General features: G+C 39.3%; 1 protein-coding gene across 29 annotated transcripts in view; it reads left to right on the top strand.

Annotated features, from left to right (window-relative positions):
- stxbp5l (syntaxin binding protein 5L) overlaps window positions 1–13,834 on the top strand; it is a 235,801-nt gene that overhangs the window by 82,493 nt on the left and 139,474 nt on the right. For all 29 annotated transcript variants that reach the window (XM_073912154.1, XM_021478738.3, XM_021478740.3 and 26 more), the window contains 1 exon segment: window positions 4,985–5,066. In XM_073912154.1, coding sequence (XP_073768255.1) covers window positions 4,985–5,066 — 82 coding nt within the window.

The following is a 13,834-nucleotide window of genomic DNA, read 5'->3' as shown; positions in this document are numbered from 1 at the left end:
AAATGAATGAATGAATGTATAGCGTATTATAAGACAGTTGATTAGTTAAGTAGGCTGCACGGTGGCACAGGGGTTAACATTGTTGCCTTACAGTAAGAAGGTCGGTGATTCGAGTCCTGGCTGGTTCAGCTGGCATTTCTGTGTGGAGTTTGCATATTCTCCCCATGTCGGGGTGCTGCGGTTTCCCCCTACAGTCCAAAGACATGCACTATAAGTAAATAAACAAAAAAGGGCCATAGTGTATGAGTGGGAGACTGTGGGTGCTTCCGAAGACGAAGGAAAATAAATGAATGAATAAATGAATGATTAGTTAAGTAAACTGTAAATATACATACTGTAAAATAACCTGCAACCGCATTCAGTTTTGATGTAAAAAGCATGTAGCATCCAGATTTTTTAGGCAGTAATGGTAAGTTTCATTTATAAAGCGCCAATAAAAAGTTAATAATAAATAAATAAATAAATAAATAAATAAATAATAATAATAATAATAATAATAATAATAATAATAATAACAATAATTTGAATAAATAAATTAAATAATGCATCAAAATAATTATTTGATAAAAAATACAACCAAATAATTATGAATCTACTCCCTTGTATAAATAAATCACTAGAGAAGTGTTTTACAGAGACCATGATAAGTTTGTGGTCTAACTGCAGTGGATTTTCATCATATAAAAACCATTTGCATATTCAATAGTAAATTAATATATAAAGTACACAATGGGGGGATGCTTGTGCATTGGTCTGTATGTGTGTTTAATGGTGATTTCCAACACAAGCACTATTGAACATCTTGATTCCTGTACATGTGTGGGTGGAACGCTCATGTTTGTCAACTCAATTTAACTAAGTGCAATTAAGAGTCAATCAAGCATGTAGAACAATTACACCTATGACCGATTTCCCTCAAAACACACACATACACACACCTACGTGCAAACGCACACACTGTAATGGTGGTACTTTCTTGAGTGTTCATCATCAATAACCAATGTTTTTATTTAATCACTAGATGTTTTACTTTCACAACTGATTGCAGGATGTTGTTCTAGAATGTTCTGTCTTTTACAGTCAGTGTACTGCTAGAATGTTTGATTGTGTGACTTGATGACTCTGGACAAATAAAAGTGTAAGACTGACCATTTGATTGCTCTGTTGTGTGTCCTAGCCACAGGTTCTGTATAGCTTGCATAAAATGTTCATACTGCCTTGCAGAAATATGTTAGGTATCATGAGGAATTACACCTTTTGACTATCATAAAACAGTAAATAATAAAAAATTGTTTATGGCTCATGCATGTTACAAAAAAAAAAAAAAGAAAAAAAAATGTTTTTGCATGTTTGAGTATATTGACATTGATATCAGTAGTGGTTGTAGAATAAATTTTATACCACTTAAAGTTTTATGTACTGTATATATGATTTCATGGAAGGGCTTATTTGAAACTTTTAGATGGATACTAGACCTAAGGGCTCTATTTTAATGATCTAGTTGCAAAGTCTAATGCGCATGGCGCAAAAGCATTACAGTTTCTCCGAAGCCACTTTTGCTATTTTGAGGATGGAAAAGTATGCTTTGCGCCATGGTGCATGGTCTAACAGGGTTGTGCTTATTTTCTTAATGAGTTATGGGTGTGTTTTGAGCATAACTTGCATTAAACCAATCAGAGTCTCATCTCATGTTCCCTTTAAGAGTCAGCTGCGTCACTCCATGGAGCATTTGGCCTCTTTACTTTACTTTTAATCTTTACTTTACTCCTTTACTTTTGTAGATAAGGAAATGGTGTTTTGCTCACTGCACTGAAGACATCCATTAGCCTACGTATTAAATTAAGTTTGTTAAGTGCAAAGATTTGTTTCAAAACTATTTCTAAATTCAGTTTTAATTTCCAGAAAGGAATAAATGAACAATAATAACAAACACATCTTGCTCCTTATTGTGCCTGGGCTCTAAGTCTTGTTTGCTACTACTGTGCACATATGTTGGTAGTTTAGATGCAATAAGCCATGTTTGGGGTTTAAAATGTTTTGTATGATGTCAATAAGTCTTCACAGATTTGCTGAAAACACACAGGACATTTTGTGAAATACATTTCCATTTTTTATGGTATTTTAAAATGTAACTTATTCTATATATAACTTAAGCAGGATAATATAGTTTTTTTAAAGATACATTTATTAATTTGCTAAACATGCACATGTTGTGCTGTAATGATTGCTCTTAAGAGATAACTACTTACTAGGAGCATCTCTATGGTGCTGATTTGGATTAGTCGATTAACTTAAGTTGCATGTTTTTGGACGGTGGGAGGAAACTGAGGGAAATTAATTTATAAGTAAACTTCACAAAGCATTTGTTGTTGTGGTCAAGATGATGGTAAATGAGTTTGCCCTTGTTCGTTTGTGTAAGCATTTTCCTCTTTTCTTATTGTCTGCCGTTTAAAATCTTTTGGAGTCATACAGCTGCGCACTAAAGCACACACACACACACACACACACACACACACACACACACACACACACACACACACACACACACACACACACACACACACACACATGTTAAGATAAGAGGAGAGACAAATGGCATGATTCTTGTTCTCTTTCCACCACCTTGCGATTTGTAACTGTGTGTGTTTGTATTGGCTTCAGTAAATCTTTAAGCACATTCCTGCATGAAGATATGTTTAAAACGATTGTGTAAAGTCAAAACTGATTCCATTTGACACTTTTTTCTTTCACTTTTTTATTGTCCCTCTTAGACATTATATTACAAAGTAACTTTGCTAATACATGTCTGCAAGAACAGTCCTTGGAGTATCAGTTGACCGATTGCTCAAAGGGATATTTCACCCAAAAATTAGAACCAGTTGTAAATTTCCTCACCCTTAAGCCATCAATTATTTAGGTTACTTTTTTTCTTCACTCAGTTATTAAAGAAGATTCTTATTGCTTAAATGTTATTGCTTAAATGTGGTCATTCATAAAACACAAGTCAATAATTGCAAGCACTTTGAGAGTGAAATAATCACATACAGATCATTCAAAAATTGAAACAGTACAAGTGACTTCTGACAAATTTACTGCATAATTTATTTTAACCCATCACTTCTGCAAGTAGTGCAGGTTTTAAGCTGACTTCTTTTTATTTATTTCTTTATTTTTTTTACTTTTTTATGCAGGTTATCATCGAGAATATGCACAAGTGTCTACCTTTTTTAAAACAATACAACAGTTGGGTCCAGCTTTTTCATTCATTTTCATTGTTAATAAAACCCTATCTGCATTGAACTTGGTACAAACCTTCAGGCAGTTTTACGTGGGTCACTATATACTGTGTGTATACTATTGGAGGTTAAATGATTAGCCTTTCTGTGAAATTTTAGATTTTTAAAAAATATTTCCCAAGTGTTGATTAACAAAAGAAAAATAAATCTGCAATGTGATTCCTATATGAATGTTTGTTTTATTTTAGAAAAAATCTTAATTGTTTTAGTTTGGCTCGAACAAAAGCTGTTTTTAGTTATTTTAAAACCATTATTAGGGTCAATATTATCAGCCCCATTATTATTATTTTTTTTTGCTACAAAACAAACCACCAAGGACTCGCCTAATTAACCTAACCTGCCAACTTACATTGATTAACCTAGTTAATACTTTAAATCACACTTTAACAAGAAAACTAGTATCTTGCAATACAACTACAGTAAAGAATAAGCAATAAATCACGATAGAATAACAAAAAAACAAGAAAAAAAACAACTGGATGTTTTAAAATGTGTTAAAAATATTGTCTGTTAAACAACACCGTGCAAATATTTAAAAAGAAATACAATTTTACAGGAGGGATAATAATTTTGACTTTGAACTTATACATTGTCTGTTTATCAATTCAGCTTTTAAAGCTATTTTACCCCTTTTTCAAGATTAAAGATAAGTCTTTTGTGTCTCAAGAATGTGTCTGTAAAGTTTCAGCTCAAAACACCCAGCAGATTATTTATTATACTTTTCAAAAGTTTGGAATTTTCTGCCTTAAACAAAATGTAGCTGTTTTTGTTGCCTTGCCTTTAATGCTAGTTCTCCCTGCCCACAGTTCCCACGTGCCTGTCAAAGTGTGCCTCAATCTCTGCCTCGGCAGTGTCAGATAAACAGCACAGTGACAGACATGAAGGAAGCAGATCTCACATAACGTTTGTGAGAAATACTACAGTAGGAACTTTCCCATTGATTATTTAATGTATTTGTTGTGGGGTTAATTAAAGCCTTTCTGCAAAAATGACTTACATATAATGTTCTTACAAAGTTCACACACGCACACATAGACACACACAAACAGTGCTTAATTTTTTTGCACAGCAAATGTGACAGGATACACTTTAATATCCACTGCTGTATGGATATCCGTTATGTTCATGTACAAAATAAACCTGATTTAAAGTCCACAAACCAGGAGAGAAGCGTCTTCTTTTATAATTGTAATGACATACGGCTGTGGTAATAAAGACTGTAAAATCGCTGTAATTTATTACAAACATGCACTGTTTTAAAAATGTTTTAAACTTGTAAAACTCACTCTTGATCACATTTGATGATGATTGATGATCACAGAGAGCTCAACAGATCTTTTAATCCCCGTTGCTTTGTGCATGTCCTGTCTTGTTGATATGATTGTATGTGTTATTGTGGAGACATGTTAATACGCAGCTGTCAATCAATTCAGTGGACGGGGAAAACCACACTCCTACATCAGGTTGTGGTGGACCTCAAAATGGGAGGGATTTGGATCCTATTTTAACATGAGGCAATTAAAAAAAATTGTGTTTGACTTATTGTGTTTATATCACTCCAATATGACTGTGGACACCTTATAACTACACACAGTTATGTCCAAGCTTCGAATGCCTTTTTTTGTAAAGTTTTCAATGCTTTTGTAAGATTTCTAGACCTCTTTTCCTTAACTGTGCGATGTCATCAGTCTGGGACGGCCAGGAGTGGACTGTCACAGCCAGCATGAGAGCGGTGCGGCAGTTCTTCAAATGCAGTTTCTCATCAATGAGGTACTGAACACCCACATACAGTATGCAGCCACACATATATACTACAGCAGATTTTCATGCACACAGCATATGTAGAAAGCACGTAGGAGGGCAGAGTGCATCTGTGTGCGTTTATCTGTAATTCAGGATAGACAGCATGTGTGTAAATGGATGCTCAGCTTTGCAGAGGAAGACGTTTAGGTCAAGAGCTGCTCTCCCTCTCGGCTCTGTGGTGTTAATGCAGTCAGTCATTATCAGACGTGTCAAGTGCTGAATATTTCTCAGTCTCTCTGTCTTGCTCTTACACACATGAACCCTTATCAGCTCATGAATAACAAGAAGTTAGTGTGGTAACAATTGGAGGAAAGTGGGAGAGTTGCCAAGGTGGCTATTTTGGAAAACAACAATTCAGGAATGCTCTCCGATTTTTCATTTCTGTCCTTTTGGTTTGCTATCAACCCTGTTTAAACAGCTCTGAAGTGAACAGGAATTGGTGTTTGCAATCCATTTTACTTTTGCAGTGGAAGATTTTTAAAATGAAGAATAGCATTTAGGACAGGATTTTATCCATTGGGAATTTAGTGGTTAGTGAAAAGTGGAACCAGACCTGAATGTGAGTTTGCAGTCAATTGTGGAGATGATGAAATTTTTGCCCAAGGAATCAGGCCATGTTTGATTGAACTCCTTTCTTTCTGAATACTAAGATAATGATGGGGACTCAGAGGCTAAAGGTCAAGTTAACTTTTTTTTTAGCATCGCAGAATGTTTTTTTTTTCTTCATCCTGCTGAAAACACTGGAACCTACACTCACCAGTCAATTTATTAGCTACACCTGTCCATCTACTCGCTAACACACATTTCTAATCAGCCAATCACATTGCAGCAACTCAATGCATTTAGGCATGTAGACATGGTCAAGACGATCTGCTGCAGTTTAAACCGAGAATCAGAATGGGGAAGAAAAGTGATTTAAGTGACTTTAATGTGGCATGGTTGTTGGTGCCAGACGGGCTGGTCTGAGTAATTAAGAAACTGCTGATCTACTGGGATTTTCTATCACAACAATCTCTAGAGTTTACAGAGAATGTTCCTAAAAAGAGAAAATATCCAGTGAGCGACAGTTTACTCAGTTACTCGTAAGGTGTACCTAAAAAGTGGTCGGTATATGGTCAGTATATATAGATCAAACCAGAATGTGATTTCTGTGTCTCACTATAGTGCCACTTAACTTTCAGTTATTGACTGAAATCATAGATGCATGAAGCAGAGCACTGGAAATCATACTTTTTATATCAAGAAATAGGCTATGTAATAAATCAGTAGGCTGTAGGTAACATAATTGTGATTAGTAATTACTAAAGCAGCATACTGTATGCAAGCAGTCCAATTTTTACATTAGACGTATAAGCAGCTTTCACATGCGCTCTGAAACCCTTTTTCACTACTTAATTTGTTCTCTAGATGTCAGCACTCAATCGCACCATTGTTTGTTTCACTGTCAGGTATTAAATTAAGCTGCAACAACAACAAAACTAAACACAGCAATAACTTTGTTAATTTAAATAAGTGCAAAGACATTTTTATTGATCAAAATTTTTGTGGAGATGACACCGCAAGTTATCCGCTTGTTAAATGTATTGTCACACGAAGCGGCTTCCAGGTCCAAGCACTCTATCAAACTGGGGAGGCTCAACAAATGGTAAAAATAAACATTTATAAAGCGATGTATTAATTTTGTAAATCACTATTGCAATATAAATATCCGTGCCCAATATCCAATGGCCAGAAAGGGATTAATTTTAATAAATTGTTAAAATATTGGTGTCTGTGATGCATAGACTGTTGTGTACACCTTGATTTTATCTAAAATTCACTTTAATGTGTGATAAGACTAAAAAGGGGTCATAAACGAATATTGTTCAATTCAAATGAGTAGCGGCTTGGACCCTGAAACAGTATTCCATACAACACCCATTAATTAACAAGCGGATTTTATGATATGTGTGAAAGAGTTCGGGGAACTGTCAGAGATAGCTAGTTAGTTTGTTCAGCAATGCATCATACTATGACCATTCATCATCAAATAATGTGCCCCATCTTTGTAAAAGCTTTAGAGTGTAAATAGTACACTACATAGTAAACAGAATTATTATAAACAGTATGCTATTGCCTATGGTATGAAGGCTAAGATGGTTATCTTTATATAATTGTGTGGTAAAATAAAACAGCAGGAGTCTAATGCCCTAAAATTTGCTATTCCTAATTATTACTTTGGAAAATTTTATGGCATTTTGATTACAAATGAGAGACATACATGGTTTTCCTCCTAATAACATGCTCTGAAGAAATGTTCTCTTACACACACACACACACACACACACACACACACACACACACACACACACACACACACACACACAAATATTGGACAAATATTGTACACACATGCTCTTGCGATTTTAACCCGAGGTCCATCATTCAGATATTACACATCAGGTTTTAATTTTTATTATTTGATTCCATTAACAACAGAGAGTTATCAGTTTAAATAGCATTCTTGCATTACAATGGGCGGCACCACACTAACCAGATATAGTTATAGTTATATTCATATAATTTACACCACACCATATTATCTCATTTAGTAGAGTACAGAATTTATTGTCATTTTCCTTTGACTTAGTCCCTGATTTATCAGGGGTGGCCCCAGCTAAATGAACCGCTAACCACTTCGGCATATGTTTTACACAGCATATGTCCTTCCAGCCGCAACCCAGCACTGGGAAACACCCATACACACTATGGCCAATTTATTTTCCTGCATTTCACTTATACTGCATATCTTTGGACTGTGCGGGAAACCACCCTGAATACAGCACATTTAAACCAATTTATTTAACTTTCCTTCATCTCCATTCTCCATCCATTGTTTCAAACTCTCACAAGTGATATTTTTAGCATTATTTATATAGTACTAATGTTTTTGTTTTTAAAAAGCTGTAATATTTCTATTTTCATTATAAACTAATTTTTATTTTTGTTTCATATTAGTTTTTTATTTATTTTGTCATTTCAGGACTCGCTTTTGCTAATAACCGCAGTGTTTTCCATTTGGTCTGTTTTCATTAGGATACATTTTCTTGAACAATATTTAGTTCCCTTGGAATCATTACATTGTGGAAGCAAAACGTGTTGCAAATTTTCATTGACTTTAACATGGCACAACTAAAGTTCCCTCTCAATGTGTGTTTTCCTTTTTCTCTTTGTCTTCTGGTGCGCCGGTGCAATCTGTTTACCTAAACACCATCTCCATGGAAACAGTGTTGTCAGTCACCTGACTGATGAATCTGGATTCAATGTACTGAGAGACACAGACAAGAAAACAAAGACAGAGACAAAACAAAACAAAAATAGACCTACTCATAGACCTAATGTTCACCCATGATCACTCTCAGATTAGGCAGTGATGTGATAAAAACATGTACCATGTTCTCCTTTAAGAACTGAAACGTCACTCATTTTACCAGGTTTCAAGCTGAATTATTTGCTTTCTTGACATTGAGCCTGGCATTTGAAAAGAAAATTAGATACAGGCAAAAAGAATATCATATAGGTCAAAATTACATAGGGCTTGCAGAAAAAGCGGGTCAGAAAGACTTTTGTCATCCTGACAGTGTCAGGCACAATGGTAAAATGATTTTTCACACCCACACTTTTAGACACTTTCATCACTTTCTTGCTCTCTCTCGTGTTCCATCCTTCATTGCCCGTGAAGACCATTCTGAGTTTTGTAGTACATGCAGTGCAGCGTTACTTGTGGCAATTCTCTCACCTCAGACTATTGCAGTCTCTATCCAAGAAGGACTTTAATGTCATGAAATATGCATGAAATGCATGAGAAAACAGCAAGCAGAGTTACACAGACTGAAATGTATCAATGTGACAAAATAAATTAAGGTTTATCATTTCCCAAAAACCATATGAGCAAATTTGTATTTCATTTTGAACCTGCATGATGCATTGTTTGTAGCATAATATTCTAAACAGTAGAAAGTGTTTTAGGACATTGAAATAAAAGGGAAGCACATTCAAAACTTCAGATAAAATCAATTAAATTCCAGGTCTGAGGAGTGTGTTATTATGAGGATTGTGACGAGTGGGACATGAAACGTATTATTTTGAGGTACAATGGCTGATGCAATATGCTTTTTCAGTGACAAACTGGAATGAAATACCAGTCTAAAGTTTCATAAATTAAAGTTGTTGATGGCTCATACAATACACTGTTTGTGGGCATCCATATGCTCGTGTGACTGTCATGTGATTTGTGTTTGCAAGCAGAAGGCAGGAATTCATTGCAGATAATGAGTTAAACATGGGCTAGACTATGCATTATTTTAATTTCATACATTGTATGTATTATTATTACAAAACCATGAACATTTGTTTTAAAAGTATACTTTTCAGGCATTATGCAGATACAGTTGAAGCCAGAATTATTTTCCCCAATTTCTGTTTAACGGAGTGGAGATTACTTCAACATATTTCTAATCATAATAGTTTTAAAAACTCATTTCTAATAACTGATTTATTTTATATTTGCCATGATGACAGTAAATAATATTTTACTAGATAATTTAAAGATATATAAACTTTTTTGCTTGAGAAAGTTAAATTATTTCCATATTGATAAACTATTTTATAATGTTTTTCTTGAATCTGTTTTATCCTTTGCTTTGGTGTCATGGTTTGGGAATCTTTCTGTCAAGAATAAAACCTCACTAAATCAAATAGTTAAGTGGTCCAGTAAGCTGACCGGGGTGTCACTAGCCAATCTAGAAGCTGTGTACACTAGGCAGCTAAAGAGAATTACAAATTCAATTTTAAATGACACTGCTCATCCCCTACACTCAGTTTCAGCTCCTTCCCTCCGGTCGTAGGTTTCTAGTATTAAGCTGTAAAATGAAACGTTACAAAAATAGTTTCATACCAGCAGCCATTAGACATTTAAATAAGACTTAAGCAGAGATGTTTCAGTGACCTGTATATTTTAGATCATTTTAATATTTACTTGGGGGAGGGGGGTGGACACTTAAAGTGATTATTTATTTATTCTTTATGTTTACGTTTTATGTCTTAATGTGCATTTGTTATTGTTACTGTGTGAGTTTCTTTGTGTGGCACTGTTGTGAGATGAGGACTCTTGACTGCAAATCAAATCTACCTTCGGGTATAAATAAAGCAACCTACCTACCTACCTACCTACCTACCTACCTACCTACCTATTTCTATACAGCTAAAGTGACATGTAAAGGCTTAACTAGGTTAATTAGGTCAACTAGGTAGGTTAGGGCAATTAGGCAAGTTATTGTATAATGATGGTTTGTTCTGTAGATAATCGGAAAAAAAAAATTGCTTAAATGGGCTAATAATTTTGACCTTAAAATGGTTTTTAAAAAATTAAAAACTGCTTTTATTCTAGCAGAAATAAAACAAATAAGACTTTCCCCAGAAGAAAAAATATAATTGGACATACTATGAAAATTTCCGTGATCTGTTAAACATCATTTAGGAAATGCATTCATGCATTCATTTTCTTTTTGGCTTAGTCCCTTTATTAATTCAGGGTTGCCACAGTGGACTGAACCACCAACTTATTCAGCCGCAACCCATCTCTGAAAAACATTCACACACACACTCATTCACACACACACTCATACACTGCGGACAATTTAGCTTACCCAATTCACCTGTACCACATGTCTTTGGACTGTGGGCGAAACCGGAGCGCCCGGAGGAAACCCACGCGAATGCAGGGAGAAGTGCAAACTCCACACAGATCCAGCAACTGATCCAGCCTAGGCTCGAACCAGCGACCTTCTAGCTGTGAGGCGACAGCACCACCTTCTGCGCCGCCTTTTCAGGAAATATTCAAAAAAAGAAAAATATTCGAAGGGGGCTAAGAACGTTCGAGGTTACTAAAGTAACCCTTCGTTCCCCGAGGAGGGGAACGGAAGCACTATAAGTGGATTTGATTGTAAAATCCACGCATTGGGAGGTTCGGTTCAGAAGCTACTCGTCTGAAAGAGTATTGAACGGGCCAATTAAGAATGAATTGGCAGCGCAAGCCTGCGCAGGTGAGCGGCATAAGCAATCAACTGAGTATATAAGCTCACCTGGCGCCAGCAGACGCTATCCTTTTTAAGCTGAAGAGACTTTCAACAGCTAAGGGACAGTCATTATGGCGACGGAGTATAGTGCTTCCGTTCCCCTCCTCGGGGAACGAAGGGTTACTTTAGTAACCTCGAACGTTCCCCTTCGGGGGGAACTTCAGCACTATAAGTGGATTTGATTGTAAAATCCACGCATTGGGAGCCCATTGAAAGCGCCATAATGACTGCACCTTACCAACACCCCCGATGAGGAGATAGTCAAGCAAGCGTGACGCACCCACATCATGGGGGGCGCGGTCCTCCAACGTGTCCCTGGCCCTAATTTATCCTACTTCAACAGAAGTTTTACGGATTTATATATATTTTTTGGGAAGTCGTGAGCATCTAGATAATTCTAGGAAAATACGACAGTACGTTGGGAAGCGTGCAATCCCGATAGGGAGGACGCTGCGGAGGCCATCCGTTACCCAAGGGGGGATAGATGGCAGAATTTACATATGGACTAGCCCTAAAAAGGGGGAGTACGCATAGCAAAAGAGTGGTTAGCGGGGAGGGAAGACACGGGTCCGCCCAGGGGGGGGACTTAACCGTGGCGGAATAAGCATATGGGATCGCCTAGTGGGGATCACGCATAGCAGGCACCTTTACCCAAAACGCGGGCTGACCAGCGGGCAGACCTACAACGTAGTGGGCCAGCAAGTGACTCCTCCGCTGAGTCAGTGCTGGGGGCCACGGAGGAATCTGCAGGGCTCACCTGACGGGGAACTTTACTGACAGATAAAAAGGCGCACGTATCTCCGTGTTAGGGAAAATGGCGCAGCAAGCGTGTTTCAACACCCTACCGAATTGTTTCCTCAATCACCAAGGGTTACCTAATACCCTTGAGGAAACCGGCTCCACTCGCAGATTGTAAAACCTTGCAAATGTGTTGGGTGTCACCCAGCCCGCAGCTCTACAGATGTCTGTTAGAGGGGCGCCGCGTGCGCGCGCTCGAGAGGATGCGAAGCTCCGAGTGGAGTGCGCACGCGCTCTCGGGGGACGCGGCTCATCTCGGCTCTGATAGTGAAAGAAGGCATCCACAATCTAGTGGGAACTTATTTCGGTACGGCACTTCCCTGCTGCCGACCGCTATAACAGACGAAGAGCTGCTCAGATGATCTAAACTCTGCGTGCGGTCCGGATAATACGCAAAACGCGAACTGGACAATAAAGAAGGGCTGGGTCTGCCTCCTCCGAGGGCAGCGCTTGCAGGCTCACTACCTCGTATTAAAACGGAGTGGTAGGAACCTTGGGCACATATCGCGGGCGGGGTCTCAGGACGTGAGAGAAGCCAGCCCAATTACAGGCACGAGTCACTGACCGAAAAATGCCTCCGGGTCCCCAACCCTCTAATCGATATCAACGCGACCAGCAGAGCTGTCTTCAGGGACAGAAAGATACTGAGTCGAGGATCGAAGGGATCTGACGCGGCTTGTGTAGCGAGGGCGAGATCCTAAGAGGGCATGAGAGGGGGCGGGGTGGATTAATTCGCTTAACGCCCCTGAGGAACCGGATGATGAGGTTATGCGTTCCCACGGTGCTGCCAGCCACCGCGTTATGAGAGCGGAGATGGCAGCCACGTAACCTTGAGTGTGGAGGGCGACAGCCTGCTCTCCAACTTCTCTCGGCGTAAAGAAAGCACAACGCTGATCTGGCAAATTACGGGGGTCTTCTCAGCGAGAGACACACCATTCAGTGAATAGACTCCACGTCAGGGCATAGGCGCGCTCGGGGAGGGGGCTCTAGCCCGAGTGACGGTATTAGCCACCGCAATCGGAGGTTACCTAAGTCTTCCTCGCGTCTAAAAATCTCTTCAAAGATCGGCGAGGGTGCCAGGTGGTGCCCTGTCCCTGAGAGAGTAGGTGCTCTCTCGAAGGGACTGCCAGGGGAGGGCTATCGCGAGGGAGAGCTCTGACATCCAGGTCCGGTTGAGCCAGAGGGGCGCAACCAGCAACCTGTTCCTCGTCCTCCCTGACCTTGCACAGTAACTGCGCGAGCAGGCTCACTGGGGGAAACGCGTATTTGCGCGTGCCCCGAGGCCAGCTGTAAGCCAGTGCATCCGTGCCGAGAGCACTCGGTCAGGGAAAGAACAACTGGCAATGAGCGATCTCGGGGGAAGCAACAGATCGATCTGGGCTTCCCCGAATCGCGCCCATATCAGCTGAACAGACTCGGGGTGGAGTCTCCATTCTCCAGGACGCAAGGCTGCCGTGAGAGCGCATCGGCTGCACGGTTGAGCTTGCCTGAATATGAATAGCGTGCAGCGATTTCAGCCGCGGATGACTCCAGAGGAGCAGACGGCGGGCGAGCTGAGACATGCGGCGAGAGCGCATACCCCCTATACGGCTGATATACGCCACCGCCGCCGTACTGTCCGTCCTGACCAGCACGTGTTGCCGCTCCAGCACCGGAAAAAAACAGTGGAGAGCGAGGAACACTGCCAACAGCTCCAGGCGATATGCCAATGCAACTGGGTACCTTTCCACAGGTCCGCAGCCGCATACCCGCAACGCACAGCCCCCCAGCCCGTGTTGGAAGCGTCTGCTGAAACGACAACAAGACTGGACGCCTGTTCTA

This window comes from Danio rerio, chromosome 9 (genome assembly GCF_049306965.1).
Source record: "Danio rerio strain Tuebingen ecotype United States chromosome 9, GRCz12tu, whole genome shotgun sequence".
Lineage (NCBI taxonomy): Eukaryota > Metazoa > Chordata > Actinopteri > Cypriniformes > Danionidae > Danio > Danio rerio.
Note: the sequence above shows the minus strand (reverse complement) of the source record. Positions and strands in the feature narration are given on the sequence as shown.